The 19,999-nt window shown below is 38.3% G+C and overlaps 1 protein-coding gene across 1 annotated transcript in view; it reads left to right on the plus strand.

The window, feature by feature from the left end:
- Positions 1 to 1,212: 1,212 nt before the first annotated feature.
- Smp_104500 (phospholipid-transporting atpase) overlaps positions 1,213 to 19,999 on the plus strand; it is a gene marked incomplete at its 5' end in the record, with an annotated part of 95,906 nt that continues 77,119 nt past the window's right edge. Inside the window, 7 exons of the mRNA XM_018792661.1 lie at positions 1,213 to 1,237; positions 1,273 to 1,380; positions 4,480 to 4,664; positions 6,987 to 7,114; positions 12,778 to 12,848; positions 13,654 to 13,751; positions 17,808 to 17,916. Coding sequence (XP_018644491.1) covers positions 1,213 to 1,237; positions 1,273 to 1,380; positions 4,480 to 4,664; positions 6,987 to 7,114; positions 12,778 to 12,848; positions 13,654 to 13,751; positions 17,808 to 17,916 — 724 coding nt within the window. The remainder of the gene's footprint in view (positions 1,238 to 1,272; positions 1,381 to 4,479; positions 4,665 to 6,986; positions 7,115 to 12,777; positions 12,849 to 13,653; positions 13,752 to 17,807; positions 17,917 to 19,999) is intronic.

The raw sequence follows: 19,999 nt of genomic DNA on the forward strand, positions 1-19,999 counted from the left end.
CAGTAAATATGGTGAATTCTCTGCCTTTGATAGTGTTGAAAGCCTCCGATCTAAATTAAGGGTTTCGTCAGGTTCAGAAACATCACTAGTAAACGTACTAGGTGTGACGTACCTATTGAATTCGCGCATGAATCAGTCATTTCGTGCTCACAGAAATCAGCCTCTGCATATCAGAAACAGGCTTCGATGTTGTCTGACCAGAAGGGCATTAGTTGAAACGAAGTTGGGGACATAGTCTTTAGCTTAAGTACTTTGGATGTCTGGTCCGTCATAGTGAAAAATTAAGTATGATAATGAACAAAAAAATATCCGAGAACTCGAAAAAAAATCACAATATATAAAAGCCAAAATAAAGCAATGACTTATGAAATGCTGAAAAGGAACAAACTGACAGTTTATGGGTTGGTATACCAGATCACATAAGGCTCACCAATGAAGATACCACAAGTATTCGAAGTTTCACAGCGCTTTAACCAGTAACACCTTCTATTATGAATCGTACCCACCATGTGAAATCAAAAGACAGGAGCCAGGTTTGAAGACATTTGATAGATTATCAATATATTGTGGTTCCACTGATCCAATCTGGTCAGCGACTGCAGGGGATGTTGAGCACAGCATTTCCACTCATGATCGGATACGGATGAATGACCGAGCGCCTTGAGCTAAATGAGTTCAATAAAACTAATGTTGTCAGCATCCAATGTCCAACACTTACAGAGCTAATGATTTTGGGGATTTATTTACAGCTAAAGATCACCCCTCCACCCTAGTGAGGTAGTGATGACCCGTAAAACAAAGTACAATAGAAATTTCGGTCCCTCGTGAACTTCATCGTTCTTTTTATCGTCTTTTGCAGCCATCCTGGAAAAGAATAAGAGAATATGTAAGTGCATGTCGAAATACACTCGTACTTGAGTAAAGACACAAAGCGAGCGAAAAAGGTAACTAAACTCATACACCTGCGAAAGCGTATAAGCAATTTAATGAAAGCTATTGATTTTGGGGATTTATTAACTGCTAAAATGGCTTCGCTTGGACTTAATAACAAGTATCTCTGAGATATGTTGTAAATCTTTTCAAACTGATAGATTATCTTCACCGGAACGTACATGCTTTTCAGCTAGCACAAATCAACTCTGAATGTAACGTTTGCAACTCAAGGTCACTCGGTAATTGCTGGCATTTGAGTAAAGCCACATTGTCTTGCGAATGATTCCACAGGATGTAACAGAAGGTAAGTTTGAGTCAAATTTTATTTTCATTCCTTAGTTCGACCGGATTACACTGAAATGAAAAGTCGGAATAGTAATCCTAGTCATCCAGTAACTGAAAGCTGTCGCATTATTCAAGTAAATAAACCCCAGTTGGTCAACTACTGTAAGAATAATATAAGGTGATGTATAATACTTTCCTAAAACCATTGTTTTTTAGCACTGCAAAATATAACTTCCTCACTTTTATTCCGAAATTCGTGACGGAGCAGTTCCGAAGATATGCAAACATATTTTTCCTAGTTATCGCTCTTCTCCAGGTAGTTTCCTAATACAGTTACGTCACTTCGTTTAGCAAATTCCTGGTGTTTCACCTACTGGAAGATTCACAACCCTTGTACCTCTCTGCATCATACTTACCGTCTCAGCTATTAAAGAAGTGATAGAGGATTTTGTATGCTATTTTGTGTTAACTGACTAACATTGTGATTCTAGAGGCGACATCGTGCTGATGACGCTACCAATAACGAGGAGACTTTGGGTAAGCATCGTGATTAATAATTCTGTCGTGAAGAATGTGTCATACACTGAAAGCCATTTTTAAGAGTTATGACGTTAGGTGTTCTTTAATTCCATATTTTTTCACTACATTCTGTGACGCAACAACATCCAATAGAGGGTAGTTTGGCAAACCTTGCCTTGTAAGTATATGAAGATAGGTCTTTGGGTCAATCGCTTTTTATCAGCATATATATCATCACTGTAATTCAGACAGAAGGCCCACGGCCTATGTTATTCCCCCTCTAGTATGCTTCTGTGAGTGTCTGGGATGTCCAGATCTAGTGGTAAGTAAAAGAAAGAATGTATCAGGTCCAAAATCACATTTTCTTAGATCTTAAGTTTTGTAATTATCTTATACCACGTATTCTGTAGATTCTTTTATTCATCTCTGATAACATTGTCTGCGTCTAATCATTATTAAAATGTTACTACTTATACGATTGTAGAAACTGTCTTGATAATATTATCTCGCTGTTTTTGTGTTACGGCTAACTGAACGGATGGACATATATAAAGTTTTATAACACTTACGGTCAACTGATCTACTTCGGTTTGATATTCTATAGAGATGCATCTAACTAATTTTGATCCACAGCCTTGTGGATTAGACCTTTAGCTAAAAGGCTCCTCATGTGGACCCTAGAAAGAAGCAACCAGTTTCAGTCTGGGCGCCCGGGTAGTAACATCCCACACAAATGAAATGAAATGGCAATTAATACTGGGAATACTATTCTCGCTTCAATTAAAATGGAGACAATCCACATTCATTTTTATTTTTTTGTATACTACGGTATTTATCTACTCTCTTCTATTCTCATTTTTTGTATCCTTATTTTTCAACTTATACAGCAGCTCGCCTATGATGGGAACCCTGTCCTATCTAAACGATCATGAGTCACTGACTGGTCGAATGTTGAATGCTACCACCGAATACGAATACTGTAACAGTCTTTCTAAAACCACGTATACCATTCAAACTGGCCTCCCTTAACGTTCGCACACTAATGCAGATAGGACAGCAGATAGGGTTGGCTATGCCTTTATAAAGTCTTAATAGTGACGTCTGTTGTCTATCCGAAACCCGTATTCAAGACTGGTGAAGTACTACGAATTCGCTCTCCATCTATCGCTTCAAAATGCTTGTTTCACGTGCGTTTTCGCGGGGACCCTTTGGCATCTTTGTCTGATTTTGCTGGCGTTGGTGTCGCACTAAGTGTTAGGGCCGAAGCAGCACTGATCGATTGGATTCCCATTAACAGTCGCTTATGTGTCCTGTTAGATTAGAAAGTTCTATCAAAGTGAGAATAAATCGGTGTAGGATTTAATTTGTCCTACAGACATTCTACCAGAACTGTAACTGTGATACTGACGACCCAGAGTCTATGTGAAAGTTATAGTTAGAACAAGGACAACTTAGCCTTAAACTTTATCCGTTTCTAAACGTAAAAATAACAGTTTAATTAGTACGACAACTAAATGGATTATAGTCATTAAGTGGAACGCACAAACATACCGACCAGTATTGCCTGTCTTATCGAGAAGAATAAAAATTATGAGTCATACTGATATAACAAGTTAATAATATCCTTCAATTAGCAGGTTACATGCAACAGGGATAGTCTACAGATGCATTAGACTACATCGACGTGGTGGGCGTTTAAGCAAGGATTTGATTCGTTAGTTATGGATATAACTAACTATCGGCTTGAGAAACGATGTCTTTTCGTCATCTCCGCCTATGCTCCGACAGCCCGGGTGCAATAAAGGATGAATTTGACCATCAGTTAACAGTTCTTCTACATAAAGTGTGTTTGACAGACATTGTAGTACTATCCGGAGACCTGAATGTTTAGGTCGGGCGTCAAGGCATAGAAGAGAGTCGTTTAGGTGGTCGGTGAGAACTTGTTGGCCGCAGGTCAGATAACGGTGACCGTCCACTGCAACTGTGCTCAGACCACAACCTGTTTCTGGCTTGCACTAACTACCGGCACAGTCGTCGCCGATGGACCACCTAGCGTCCTCCCTCTGCACCTCAAACCCGGACTCAGATTGATCACATCGCGACCAGCTACCGCTGGCGTTGTTGTGTACAAGACTTCCGTTCCTTTTGGAGTACCTATTTGGACTCTGATCATGCCATGGTCTGCGCAAATCTTACCTTACTTGTCAGTGACCAACAAATTGACCGTCATCAAAAGATTGATGTTAGTAAACTGGCTGCAACTTCTGTTGCAAGTAAGTATCAAACTGAGCTAGCTTCTACGCTAAATACTCTCCCACCGAAAAGTATGGATGAGCATTAGTTGCAATTGCACGACGCCATGGAAACGGCGGAACATCCCGCTTAGAAGCACTGAGCTTCTTCGGGCTCCTTACAACTGATCGAAGCCCGTCGATCTACTCCGGGTGACCGTGAGTTTGACCACAAACGACGACTGTTACGTAGTGAAATCGGGCAAAGCTTGCGTAACGACTGAGTAGTCTGGTGGTTTAATCATGAAGCCTTCACATTACCCGTTTTCCTTGTTTAATGGTTTAGTACTGTAAATGGTATCCAAGATTAGTTTTAAATAAATTACGTATGTGTAAACTGAAGATGTCCGTTTTCGATAAGCGATTAGTTTGTCGTCCACATATGTTGCGATTTATCATATATTTTTTCATGGAATATTCTTACAGGTTTGTATTTTTATTTAATTCACAGTATTGCGTAATCACGTTTGGGTTAAAATATGTTGGAAAGATTTGGAGGTAGGGGATTTGGTCAAAGTTCTCAGTAATGAAGGGATTCCTGCCGATCTTGTCCTTCTGGCGTCTAGTGAACCTCAGGCTATGTGCTATATTGAAACTAGTAATCTAGATGGAGAAACAAACTTGAAATTACGCCAAGTAGGTTTGTATTAAATCGTTACGTAACTATTTCACTCGCAAGTTAAATAATTCTGTCTTTCGATGATGAGAGTTTGATTTATTTTTAGACACAAACTAATTTCTAAACCATCCTGGTCAATTGCTATGTTGTTGTTAGTAATCTCCGTATCCTCAAATAGTATAATAACACCTATATTATCAGAAAAAATTGATGAATAAAATAACTTCATCTGTAATCTCTTAAACACCTCACATATACCCAACCGTATCCCGCCTCGATGCTCGGTGCTGGCTGGTGTAGGAGTAGGTTGGAAGAAAACTAAATCCGATCTGAGACATCACATTAGTCCATGAGGCTATTGAATATCGGACTAAGCCGTGTTGGCTGGTGCAGACTACCTGGTTAAAGTTGTATGATTGGAGCCGATGGGTGATATGGCTCAGAATTGGTCACAATTGTTCAGATGCACTCAATTTTTATCTTCCTCCTAGGTCTTGATTCTTAAAATTGTTCCATACTTCTCATCCCCTCTACTTGGATCATATTGTCTATACATAACTTTTTTTTTGCCCCCAAATGTCCTGGTACGGCCGAGAGTGGGGAGAGTCTGCTCTCCCTCTCGAAATGCTCTCATATGGCCACGCGAATATATAGCCTCTGCCAGGGAAGTCCTACTCACTGCCTTCTCGTGGTGCGGGTGTTGTTTACGAAAGTGAGAGGACGAAAAGCGAATGTCCGGCCCTTTAACCGGGTTGGTGGACATGGAGGGTCCACCTAGGGGAGTTGGAAAACCCTGATTCCAAACCAATGGTGCACATGGGCTCCAGTATCCTGATGGAACGAATGGCGTATGAACCTATTGTTGGTCACCGGCTACCATGGGTCTGCATCTCCTCACGATTCTCCACTGCCTTGTGGATCAGACCTTTAGGTCAAAGGCTCCGGGTGTGGCTCCCTAAGAAAACCACCTGCTTCAGTCTGGGCACCTGGGCAGTATCTCAGCCCTCACACAAATCGAATGAGATTTGTGAGGCGCATATTTATCTGGTGCTTTTTGTACCAATATTTATGTGTTAAAATAAAATAAATACATAACTATTTTACTACCACCGACACTGTGACTTTCTATTTCTCTGGCGTTTGTCTTGATAATTTCATCTTGCTGTGTTGATACGGTATGTCCATTTAAACCGATGGGTATATGTACAAGATTCTACATTTCTTGTGACTGAAATCCCGATGTGTTACGTATCTAATGCTTATGTTCTTCAGAGTGAATCTTGTTCAACCATCGGTGTACTCTAGTTTTATGTCTATTTCTCATATGCTACACTCAAACGGTTGTTTGAAGTACGTATTGCTATCACGCGATTAATATTTTATGAAATCAGTTATGAAAATGTATTTAAAAAGCATGAAATATTTAACATATTGACTGTTTTGGCTGTCTGTTTTTTTTCCACAAATCAAATCATTGCATTCATAATTTGTTTTTGTAAGCGAATTAAACTGTTCAATACTCATTCTCTCTCTGATCCTCATAAATCCTTCATTTCATATTAGTTCATAATAGAAGTTACTTGAAAAATACGGAAACTTTATCTGCACAGACTAATTAATGTGATGAAAAGAATGTATATTCATTCGTTCAAATACCGTATTAGGAGATCAGCAAACATATATTATAGTTTTACATCACGGACTGATTTTGATTAGACAACCATTAAAAACCAGAAAACGCTGGATATCTGTTTCCTTCTAGTATGGTACTCCTGAGCAGCGCACACTGACAACTCTATTCGAGGACCTTCAGGCCGCGCGGCTAGTGGTTGATCTTCAGATCACTGAATTAGGATAAAATCTACATCTTAAAGTAACCCAAGTTTGACTATCTGTGATAATTTTGTAAAATTCATTTATTTTACTCTTGACTACTACATTTAAAAAATTACCTATAAGTACGATTGTACAACTTCAGGTAATGTAATTTCCCCTTGAATTTTTCTTGGTGTTCTAATATTAAACCTAACTTCTAGTATATATGTTTATAAAATAATAAACTGTCTCATTCACCCGGTGCTTGGGCATAAATCACACTCTAAATTTGAGGGCTAATTGTAATCTTCAGTTCCCCAAACTGAAGCAGATGAGGCGAAGTTCGGACCTGAAACTTAGTGACCGAATGTTGCACGCCTGTAGGATTCTAGTTTGTATCATCCAACCTCATAGTTCAAAACGTAACCATCGAACTATTCGGGTCTCGAGATGTGTTTAGCTATGATTTCGTCATCTCATGTATTCATTTCTTTTGTGTATGCCCTTTTTTATTTTTGTTGAAGGGTCTACCAGTTACAACTCATCTTTTAACTGCTGGAGAATTAAGCTCTTTTGACGCAGTTGTTGAATGTGAACCACCTAATAGAAAGTTGGATGAATTTGTTGGTGTTATTCGTACTGCAGATGGAATGTAAGTCAAATAGATTGTTATTTATTTTTGTACTTAATTATACACATGCCCTGTCACTTTATCGTATATCGGGTGCATTTTACCATTATTTTAAATTCCCTCTAAAATATCTGGTTGTTCCAGTTATTTTCAAAGCGAGACAGCATCCAAAGTTGTCCAGACGTATAGTATATATGTTCTAGGGGTTTCAACAAAATCATTTATTGTTGCCAGTCAACTACGGCTGTTAACCATAAAGCATTAAATGCGATTCGAATGACTTGAGTCACTGTTCCCTTTATTTTGCTCATTTATTTAAAACGAATCGCTGTACAATAGGGTTACACAAAAGAAATAAAATAAGAGATAGTCCAATCAACTAATAAACAAACAAGAATAGTGTTGGTAAAAGATGTTATTCTGTTAAGGAGGACATATCGTTTTTATGAAGAATGTAATGGAAAGTCACGACAGGATCGTCTCTGACTTTTATTCTGAAACCCCACATTTGATAACTCCTCAAGCCCAGTGAGTTGTACGATCTCTAGAACTTCAACCGGAGAGTGAGAGCATACAACCACCTTTCTCCATTGTTTTATTCAAGCAGTGAGGTTAGACAGGGTTGCCCAACCTCACCATTCCTATTCAAAGCGGAGAGGTGGTCAGTGTATGACATGGTGTCGTGGTATGAAAGAAAGCTGCAAAGGGTTGACTTCTGTTGGTCATTCACGACTCCCTGACTGGGGTCCGAGAGACAGTGCTACACAGTGGCTAGAGACGTTATCAGATATGGCTCAGTATAGAAGCCAGTGCCGATCCTGCTGTAACCTTCTTTTACTTTCTTCATAAGGAGTGGTCATAACTTTATTAACTGAAAGAGTTCTTCTGGTTGTATATTTCAGTTTCCCCAACATTACTCTTGTTTTTTTATATATGCATCTTACCCCTTTTCTCTTCCCATTCTCATTGTTTTGTGTGGCGAATATATATCTGGTGCCCCTTTGTACCAGTATTTATGTGTTTAAATAAATAAATAAATTCATAATCAATCTCCTTCAATTCCTACTATACCTTCTACCTCGACTTTCAACACTAAACTTCCTCTCTCGGTTCCCTGCTCAGGTGTCACCGTGGCCAACGATTCTAGTGCGCGAAACACTGTCCCAGGTCTAATTAAACCTCGCTCCAAACTACACATTGGAGCCTTCAACGTACGTACCTTAAGTCAAATCGGTCAACAGGCCTCCTTGGCTAAGACCCTAGAATCTCGTACCATTGAAACACGGATACAGGATCCTAGTGTGGTCATTCACTTGACCTCACATCTCCAAAATGGACAGCCAACGAAATACACCCTCTGTGTATCTGGCGACCCTATGACTAGTTCTCGTGGACTTGCAGTTGTAGGCATAGCACTTAGTACAAGGGCAGAACAAGCATTACTAAAATGGATCCCCGTTAACAGTCGCAAGTGTACTGTCCTTCTAATGGCTCTGTAAGAACTCGGAAGGATAGAGACACACGTCGTTGCCTTCTCGTCGTTTCTGCCTACGCTCCCTCTGACTGCAGCGCGGATGATGTGAAAGATGACTTTTACACAAAGCTCTCAACTTTTTCAAGAAGCTAAGCGCTCAGACATAGTGCTCGTAGCGGGTGACTTTAATGCCCAATTAGGCAGCTTGAATCAAACAGAAAGACATTTAGGTGGGTATTTTAGTATTCCGATTCAACGAACCGATAATGGTGATCGTCTGTTGCAACTATGCTCAGACAATCATTTATTTTTAGCAAGCACTAATTTCAAGCATAAGGAGAGACATCGTCTAACATGGCGGGCACCCCTTGCATCAAACCAACGATGGACTCAATTAGACCATATTGCCATCAGTCATCGTTGGAGAGGCTCGATAGAAGATTGTCGCTCGTATTGGAATACTTGTTCAGACTCTTATCACGCTTTAATACGAGCACCCATTAGTCTGCGCCTCACTGGACGCAGGAAAACTACACTAAGAAGACCCATTGGGATAGAACTGGAGGATGAGAAAGCCAAGTGTAAATTCTAGAAACAACTGAGTTCACATCTAGGCAGCTCTGCAAACGAGACTGACCCATATGCTTCTTGGAAAGATATACGAACAGCTGTGAAAACAGCAGTAACATCTATTAGTAATTTAAACCATAGGGTTCCCAAGAACCAGTGGATTTCTCCTAAGTCTATTTCACTGATGGATTCGCGTAAACTCATCCCATCAGGCTCTGAACATGACGAAGAGCGTAAACAAATTAGATCTAGGTTAACTAAAAGTCTAAGGAACGATCGTGAGCAGTGGTGGGCAACGAAAGCAAAAGAGATGGAAAAGGCAGCGGCTGTAGGCAACACCAGGAAACTCATCAGACTAATAGAAGAAACCGGAATTAAGTCAAGTGTAAGTGAGACAATCTCGGAAAAAGACGGAACCCTTATCTGCTCTCAGCCCAGACGTTTAGAACGATGGGCGAAACACTTTAAAGAATGGTTTAGCTGGCCTTCAGCTACTGCACAACTACCCACTATTCCCAGACAGTCTGAATGGAACATTGAAGTAGGTCCCCCGACCCTACCTGAAGTTCAAAAGGCTATAACTAATCTGAAACGAGGAAGAGCAGCTGGGCCAGATGGATTGGCTCCAGAGGTCTTTAAATATGGTGGTTCAATTTTAGCGATTAGGTTGACTAATATTCTGGCTAAAATCTGGGAGTTGGACTTAATCCCATCTGACTGGTCACAATCTCTGATTGTCCCAATATATAAGAAGGGGCCAAAATCATCCTGTGATAACCATAGAGGGATTAGTCTGACTAACATAGCATCTAAAATACTTGCCTCAATAATTATCGGGCGCCTAACCAAGACTCGTGAACTGCAAACACGAGAAAATCAGGCTGGCTTCAGACCTGGTCGTGGCTGCATCGACCACATATTCACTATTCGTCAAGTTTTAGAGCACAGACAAGCTTATTGGCGTCCGACAATGATAGTTTTTCTTGACTTGAAAGCAGCATTTGACTCCGTAGACCGAGAGATTCTGTGGCAGTGTCTGTCATTAAAAGGTGTACCTGAGAATTACATAAACCTTGTGAAGGCTCTTTACTCGAACACTACCAATCGAGTGAGAGCTTATGGCGAACTGTCATCTGGTTTCACAACCTCAAGTGGTGTCCGACAAGACTGTCCACTATCCCCATTTTTGTTTAACTTCATTATAGACCTGTTGCTGGAAATAACACTCTCGTCGACTGAATTTTCAGGAATTGATCTCCCACCAGGGGGTCCACTTGTCGATTTAGAATACGCAGATGACATAGTCCTGTTTGGTGAAGACGCTGACAAATTGCAGAGTCTTGTTAGCACTGAGTAATAATGCCAGGATATTTGGGATGTGTTTCTCCCCCTCTAAATGTAAATTGTTACTCCAGGACTGGCCTGCGTCAACACCTGAACTAAGGATAGGGAGTCAAGTAGTCGAATGCGTGGACAACTTCACTTATCTTGGAAGTCTGATCAGCCCAAATGGGTTAGTGTCTGATGAAATCTCAGCACAGATTCAGAAAGTTCGTTGGCTTTTGCCAAATTACATGACCTACGGCGAAGACGAGATATCCGTCTATCAATTAAGGGACGAGTATACTGCGCAGCAGTTTGCTCTGTTCTACTTTACGGCTGTGAAACATGACCATTAAGAGTAGAAGATACTCATAAGTTACTAGTATTTGACCACAGATGTCTTAGAAATATTGCTCGCATCTGCTGGGATCACCGGGTAAGTAATAGTGAGGCTAGACACAGGGTATTAGGAATGATGGTAAATCAGGTGATGAGGTCATAAATCTTCATCGACTGAGATGTTTGGGCCACGTGTTACGTATTCCTGAACACCGATTACCACGATGCGCTATGCTGACTAGTATTGGGGATGGTTGGAAGAGAGTTAGGGGCGGCCAAACCGAAACGTGGCATCAGAGCATGAAGTCACTAACTTCTAGTCTGAGCCATGTTGGCAGATGCAGACTACCTAGTTGGGGTCCGCGTGACTATCGTAACCAATGGTTGGAGACTCTAGGTGTCATGGCCCAGAATCGATCACAATGGCGTAGGTGTATACACTCTTTATCTTCCCTTAAACCTTGAGATTAAAATTGCTTCACGTCTGTAGTTCTTCCTGTACTATATTCCTTATACACAACCTATAATTTATATACTACCACCACTAGATTAACTACTTCTATGAATCCGGTGTTCATCTTGTTGTGCTAACGAGGTATGGCAACTTGGACCGATGCATATATGTGCCTGGTCCTACGTTGTAGCTGACTGACTGAATATCTAGTGTATTCCATTGCCCTCAATTTTTTTTTTAAACATTATGTCGTCACATTTGTTACGTACTTCTATTCATACATACTCCCTTAATGTTCGATTGCGACCTAATATTATTTTCTTTCTCTCTCTCCTAAACTATAGAAAATCCATTAATTCATCATATGAAATGAAAGCATGTCAGTGATGAGATCATTTTCTTAAATTGTACAATCGTGTTTATTGGTAGTGATTTGTTTACATGTAGTAGTCTATGGTAGTAAGGTATAGGCGTGTTACAAAATTATCAAGGATAATTAGAATTCCTATTCAAATATCAAATGTAAAAGTCTATGATGACGAAGTAGTATTGTATCGTTTAGCAAAGTTGTCTAAGATTATCAAGAAATGACGTTGTGCAGTAGTTTGGAAGTAAAAAGAAGCGATATTTTATAAAATAAATTTAAAAGACAACCGTTAACTCTATAGAGGGGAAGAATAAAACAATAATTAGCACTTTTGGTTTTAAAAATGCTAGAAGATGTGCTAAGATCGTCGAATAAGGGATTGTATATAACTCATTAATACACAGGGGTTCCGCTTTGAAGTGGTGGATTGCTATAACTTAATCTGTATACTAATTCTTCATCCATACTTTATTCGAGCCAATTATCTTAACTTATTAGATAATCTTGAACGATGACTCTTGTGGTGGCATGTGACCGGAGTTAGTAAATAGTTGATTAACAGCTTAATCCTCGAACATGTGGTTTTATCTTAGTCTTCAACTTTTTCTTCACCTTCATAGAGTAGACGGTTTTTTTTTAAAATTTATTTTATAAAATATCGCTTCTTTTTACTTCCAAACTACTGCACAACGTCATTTCTTGATAATCTTAGACAACTTTGCTAAACGATACAATACTACTTCGTCATCATAGACTTTTACATTTGATATTTGAATAGGAATTCTAATTATCCTTGATAATTTTGTAACACGCCTATACCTTACTACCATAGACTACTACATGTAAACAAATCACTACCAATAAACACGATTGTACAATTTAGGGAAATGATATAAAAAAGCTTCACACAACTGGATTGGAAATCTCATAGTTTGGATTTCTAGCTTAAATCAGTTTGCGATATTGCCTGACTGTCTTCATTGGGATTGGTAGTATTTGTTTTATGCCTAGTACATGTCTGAGGTTCACTGAACACTTTCTGCATTTTTACTTGACCGTTTACTCTATACGATTTCGTTTTAATGCTGATCAACAATAATCAATTTTTTAAAAATATCTCTTAGAGATTATTGTATTGTTACACTTCATTTTTATAGAGCACATCCTTTAAATCCAACACAACTAATTTTACGAGGCGCATCATTAAAGAATACAAAATGGATTTTTGGTAAGTTCCCTTCTCACCACAATTTACTGTTAGTCTGTATGCATGTCTTTCGTTTGCTTTCCACCCCTTTTTCCCACACAGAACAAGAACAACACAGTTTGTAGCTTGTCAGCCAACCACTGTCTGTGGCCCCCGAATGCCCTGGTTTGGCCGAAAGTGGGGAGGGTCAGCCCTCCCTCTCTAAATGCCCTCACATGTCCACATGCATACAACCACTGCCAGGGAAGTCCCACTCATTAACTTCTTGCGGCGGGGGTTTTGTTTACAAAGTTGGGAGGACGAAAAGCGAATGTCAAACGCTTTAACCGGGTTGGTGGACACGGATAGTCCACCTAGGGGAGTTGGGAAACCCTGATTCCAAACCAATGGTGCACATGGGCTCCAATATCCTGAGGGAACAAATGGCATATGAACCTATTGTTGGTCACCGGCTACCATGGGTCTGCATCTCCTTACTATGCTCCACTGCCTTATGGATTAGACATTCATTTCGAAGGCTCCGGGTGTAGGGCCCCCTAAGAAAACCACCCGTTTCAGTTTGGGCACCTGAATAGTATCATGGCTCTCACACAAATCAAATGATTTTTGTGGCGCATATCTATTTGGTGCTTCTTTGTACCAATATTTATGTGTTTAAATAATAATCATAATAGTAATAATAATAATAATAAACTGTGTCAATTAAATGACACTGCTGCTTTTTTATGTGATGTAACTTTCAGTTTACTCATGTGCTTAAACACCATTATGTTTAACCAGAATATACCACTATTATTGTTATCCATTCCATTTTTGTCGTTTACAGGTTTAACTGTGTATACAGGTAAAGAATCTAAAGTGATGTTGAATTCAACAGCAGCTCCTTTAAAACGATCGACAGTTGAACGTCAAACTAATACCTATGTGAGTAGGCTTGTTCTGTTTTCTGTCATCTTTCCTCCTCTCTCAAAATGTCCAATTTTCAACTTCTTTTTTAGAAATTTTACAAATAGTGTAAAACAATAACTTGAAGTAAACTTATATAACAAATGGGTTGTGGCTAGCAGAGAAATCCGGGACGTGGATTTCGTCATACTGGCGACCCATCTACTGGCTGTACCTCAAACTCTTAGTGTGTTGTTAGTGTTCACATTGTGTTTCGAATCCACCAATTTTCGCTTTAGACACCAAACACGTAATCAATTGAACTACCTGTTGTAACTTTAAGCCCGGCTAGTTATCGCGTGTTATTTATTTATTTGAACAGATAAATATTGGGTGCACCTAATATATGTGCGCCCCCAAATACCCTGGTACGACCGGTAGTGGGGAGAGTCCGCCTTCTCTCTCGAAATGCTCTTACGCAGCCACGCGTATTCAGCCTCTGCCAAGGAAGTCCTACTCACTGCCTTTTCGTGGCGGGGGTCTTGTTTACGAAATTGAGAGGACGGAAAGCGAATGTTCGGCTCTTCAACTGGGCCGGTGAACACGGTGAGTCCACCTAGGGGAGTTGGAAAACCCTGATTCTAAACCAGTGGTGCACATGGGCTCCAGGATCCCGAGGGAACAAATGGTGTTATCACGTGACTTATTCGTCAGTCGAAATACGACTAATTGAATTTTTGTACTATGCCAACCAGATGACCGGCATGAGCAGCCTGACATCTTCATTGATCCTTTGTTAGCCTAGCCCGTCCAGTTGAGTCCAAAACCTCAATGGCGGCCCCCACTTTGCGAATCATTTATTTCAAGCATACTTGGTTTTTATACCAGATCGCATCACACCATAAAATAGGAAATAACATTTATACAAGTAATTTATATAATATACCCTTGTGGGCTAGGGTAATTTTGCATTGATTTTCAGGAGAACTAGACACCATCCAGACTTTCACGTGAAAACACAAACAGTACAGCTCGGTCCCGTTTAACAGGAGAGCCAGACACCATATAGGCTTTAACGCTACCATCTGAATAGTAAAGCTCAATCCTGTGGCGCAACCACACAGGTACCAAACACCCTGGTGGACCATTAGCACCATTCATATACACATTCACACCACATGTATAATTATTCCGACCAATGGTCGCGTAAATCAATTATGCACAGCATCAACAGGCCAAAGTTGACCCATTCCGCTTACACGACAGTCAAACTTATTACTGTTAGCAATGGCGACATGCCTTACCATGTTCCAATGATAATGACCTTTGAGAATACTGAAAAGCAACCACCAGTATGAAAGAAATCGGTTAACCAGCAAACCAATTTCGCTCATGAACAGTCAGCAAAACTTGCCAAAGTTATACCGAACCATCCACAATGTCAATGGCGAACTTCCAGTCTCATATGAGACCTTCAGCTCTACGTGACAATATAGCTTATGCTGCATTCAACACACATGTAGGGTAGTAAACGAAATAGCCCAGCCTGAAGTGTTAGGGCATAAAGAACGCTTAAAACCCATTGTCTCATGTCGGAATACTATTACAAGACACCAAGATCATTTTTATCGCATTTGCGAAATTTTCGTTTTCCAACTTTTCAGACCCTGAGTTAGTGGTAGTATCCCTAACATTTATACGATTTATCTAATCTTAGTACTGCGCCAGACCAATGATGTTCGATCGGTATGAGCAGCCTAGCATCCTTATTGATTCTTTGATCTCCTAGCCCGTCCAGTTGAGTCCAGAACGCCAATAACAGCTCCCACTATGCGAATCATTTACTTCAAGCATACTTGGTTTTTATACTATGCGAACAGACCGCATTACACCATAAAATAGGAAATAACATTTATACAAGTTCAAGCCAAAAAGTGGCTGTGAACGTGGGAGGTGGTTATCTATAAACTGAACAGAATTTAGGAACAGTAAATCGTATAATAATATTCTATAGGTCAAAACGAAGCTTATAATAATTTGTCACGTGTTATCTGAGTGGCAATTACATTCAATGATTCTAATCAGTTGTCTTATCGGAATTCGTTAAACAATTAATTGGAACATAAAAATAACACGAATTTTCAGTTTCAAATTACATTCTTCCTCTTCAAATTTCACTCTTTTATTTTGTTTATTTATTTTCATTTTATACATGCTGTGACATATGATTCATATCATATATCAAAAAATTGTATGTTTTCACCACTTACGTATATATCTTAACACATTTCGTTTCACATAACAAGTCTCTTACACGCTAATACATATACCTAGTTTAGACATTTTTAACGCTGATGGGATGACCTATTCAGTATACAATGAACCGGAGAACCATGTACCTATTTATATTCGATAATTTTGATGTTTGATTATATTTCCTTGAAAAAGCTTGGACCAGATTGCCAGGCGAAACGTTGGATTTACTACAAATTCATTCGCTGAGATTTTACAAATATATTATTCCTATTTAATGTCTTAATACTTTCAACTTTTAAACACCATTAATTTTACTCAATTTATGTTAGTGTTAAAGGTGGAAGACATATAAACCGGTTTACATTTTATTGACCAAGTACGGATTTATGTGCTTAACTTTGAGGCCTAGTCTCAACAAATTTCGAACCAACAGTCTAATGTATCAAAGTTATGAATTTCAACCATTGGATTATCGCTTTTCGAATATGTGGTCTACAGTTCTTTCAATCAGTTAGTCATAATCAACGTTAAATCTATGATAAACACATAGATCAGCTCATTTTGTTACCCTCCATCGATACAATAAAATGAGATTAACTAAGTGTATTATATCAAATGGAGTCGAAATATCAGTAGTATCAATGATTTAAAGCATCATTTTAGACCTAATGAAATCGAATTATGGTTAATACGAGATGTTAATGGTATTCGATAATGATAAATGATAAATTCCATTGATATAAGTAGTAATATTAAAAATTGTGAATGTCGATTAAGTCATTAATTTTCCAATAATATGCAGGTTATATTTATCACAAATTGATTTCAGTTGAGTACCATTGAAACCAGGAAATATTAGATATCTTTTTCATCTTAATATGGGATTTCTCAACAGTCCTGGTTTGCAACTCTACCAGTGATCGAAACCGAAACCTTCAGATATGATAGCTCACGGTTAACCGTTAAAACCGTTGAGTTAGCGTCTGATACTACACATTTAAAAATTCAATCAATTTGCTACTGTTTGATATGATTGGTAACAACTGTTTAATTGTAGACGTCTCTAATCTCCACCTGTTACACCTATATATCCTAGCTTCCATTCGTAATAGCGATGTGGTTGTTCACTGCTGAGGAATCCTATTCTAGGACAGAAAAGTTTCCCAATCCTACCTGGTTTTCAATCGTAACCTAACTTAGATCAATCTGTGCTAAATAGAACATATAAATTTTCAATATTTGGTTTTTTTGTGAAGGTAATCATGAAAAATGACGAAGCACTAGGGCAAGCTTTTTCCTCCTAGTTAATAGTTACTCATCAACAGTGGTCATCTAGGTAAATCCTAGCATCAGATTCAACTCATCCTATGTCACATGGGACATCTGTGACGTAATATCATTTTAAATAATTACTCTTTCTCGTAATGTTTTTTAATCCTTCAGTTGTTCACATATAAAGTCAAGAAATGAATAGTTTATTTATTTACAGTAGTGAATAAAAAACGCATTGTTTCTATTTTTCTGCTATTATGGATTACTTATTGTGTTCTCTATAACATTTTACTTATTACTTTTATTTCAGTTCATTTCCTTTTTGCTCAATAATATCCACTTCAGTGACCTTGTACAGGGCTATTTTAGGGTATTCTTTATAAATGGATAATACTGATTGGTGTTGTGCTCCAGGCCACTAGATTAAGTCATGTGCTTTATACAAAAAGCTTTCATTATTATTGATGTGAATATTTCTATCTACTCACCTCATTCATACTATTTAGTAATGTGATTATCATATCAGTGTTATCATCTTGCTTATTTTTTTCTCTCTTAACATTCTAGATCTTATGTCTGTTCGGTGTACTGCTCTTCTTGACTTTTTTCACGTTTATTGCAAATCTAGTTTGGACATCATGGAATGAGAAAAAAATGTGGTATTTACAAGAAAATGGTATGTGTGTGTATGTTTCAACAATAATATAATTTATTTTCGGTTGATCTATTTATGTTTACCATTGATATTTATATGAGTTCTGCAGTAGAAATCCTTATGGATTTAAAGATGTTTTTTTCCTGAAAACCTGTTTTCTTATGGAAATATTGACATCAGTTAAAATATCAGCGGATTCACTTTATAGTTTATCGACATTATACAGCAATGAATACTCACCAACAAAAGAATTCACGATCTCAAATCGCTACGTTGGGAGTAAGTGTGTAGCTTACCGCTGATGTCCGGTGTTGGACTGAAATGAAGTTAAAAAATGAATGTCGATTTCAACACATCAATATAAGTTCATCGTGCTTATTACTAAGTAAACATGTAGCTAATACTATCCTCTGTGTATAGAGTCATGTATGTGAGCTTATTGCCAAGATGCTCTGAACTGGGTAGAAATGTTAATTGATTGGTGGTAATATCAGTTCGTTCGGATTTCTTGTCGAAACCTTTGTTAATTTTCTACTTCATACGATTATGTATGTATGTATCCTTTTGAAATTCCAAGTTTCTCACTGTTATTGTGTGAAGTTCTATCTAACACTGAAGAAATTGATTCTTTGTTGACAGTTGAATCTGCCAACAAATAGAAGTTCTAAACTGATACGAAGATTTTAATAGCAATGTATGGGTATACTTTTTGATCTTTAATGAGCTGTTTACGAGATTTGATACACGTCCATAAATTTGTAGAGCATACGCTTCTGAATGTATAATATCTAGCACTTTTTCCATTCATTCGGTGAGTGAATACTGCATTTAAAAGCATAATTTTCCTTGAAGGGTTCCAATTCGAATTGTAACATTCTCTTTATCTACTTGTTTAATCCAGCAAGTCATGACACGTTACAGTGACGTGCTCACAGAAGACATATATAGATAGCTTTAGATGACTGAATTAAAATTTGCAGTGAAAATCACACTCTTACATACAGCATTGACTCTAAATGAACGGGGAAGTGTTCGGAAATGCTAGATATTACAGTTTTTTTGAACATTTTAAAAGGATGGTCATCCTTATACATGTTTACCCGTTGTCCACCACTTTTCACATGGTCGCTGCATATGATGCGTTGTGAATAGCTTGTTCAATAAGCACTTCATGCGCAGTTTTGAATTGTTTGTTTACAATACAAGAAATAGCACACAATGTATCTTTCTAGTGAATTTGTGAATATGGATTGTCACATAATAACTGTTTTACTTCCAAAGAACCTCGATAACAACATGACTGATTTACTTCCTGAAAGTGATTCATTTTCTGTTGTGTAAATAAATTCGAATCACTAGACAGTAGAGATTACTAAGGTGTTTGTTGGCTCGTGTTCCGTGAAAGTGGCTGATCATACTCATTGGGTTGAATGTTCAAACGCTGTTCCACCGACATACGTTTAGTCAACCGGGTGATGATATGAATTATTATTCTGCACAAAAGTCTATGGCTTGAAGCTGAGTTTATACATTCGTGTACTTGATTACTGAGTTATAGTCGATCATTCTGAATAATTGAATCTTCCATGAAGTTGTAATGGCTTGGCTTCTAGATAATTCCTTAGGCTTTATCCATCAATCGTCCTGATAACCGTTATTAAAAAGCGATGAATAACTTCTACAATCACAATAGATTAATTTAAACTCGCTTATTGGTGTATCTAGATCACACAACATCACTACCTATATTTATTTATTTATTCAAACACAAATATTGGTACAAGGGGGCACCAGATATATATTCGCCACACAAAACAATGAGAATGGGAAGAGAAAAGGGGTAAGATGCATATATATAAAAAAATAAGAGTAATGTTGGGGAAACTGAAATATACTGATAAGTCTCGTCGATTGAACGCTATATTCGCTTCCTAAGCTATTCTGGTAACCCACAGGCTAGAACTACTCAGCGACTTGAACACCAGAGAGAAGACACGAGTATGAGAGAAACACTTTACTGCAAGGTTCAATCTTGTACAGAAAATCATTAGTATTTATAGATGTTAGTGTATGTTAAATCACCATCATATTTTAGCCAATCCAT

The sequence above is a fragment of the Schistosoma mansoni genome (assembly GCF_000237925.1).
Source record: "Schistosoma mansoni, WGS project CABG00000000 data, supercontig 0227, strain Puerto Rico, whole genome shotgun sequence".
NCBI lineage: Eukaryota > Metazoa > Platyhelminthes > Trematoda > Strigeidida > Schistosomatidae > Schistosoma > Schistosoma mansoni.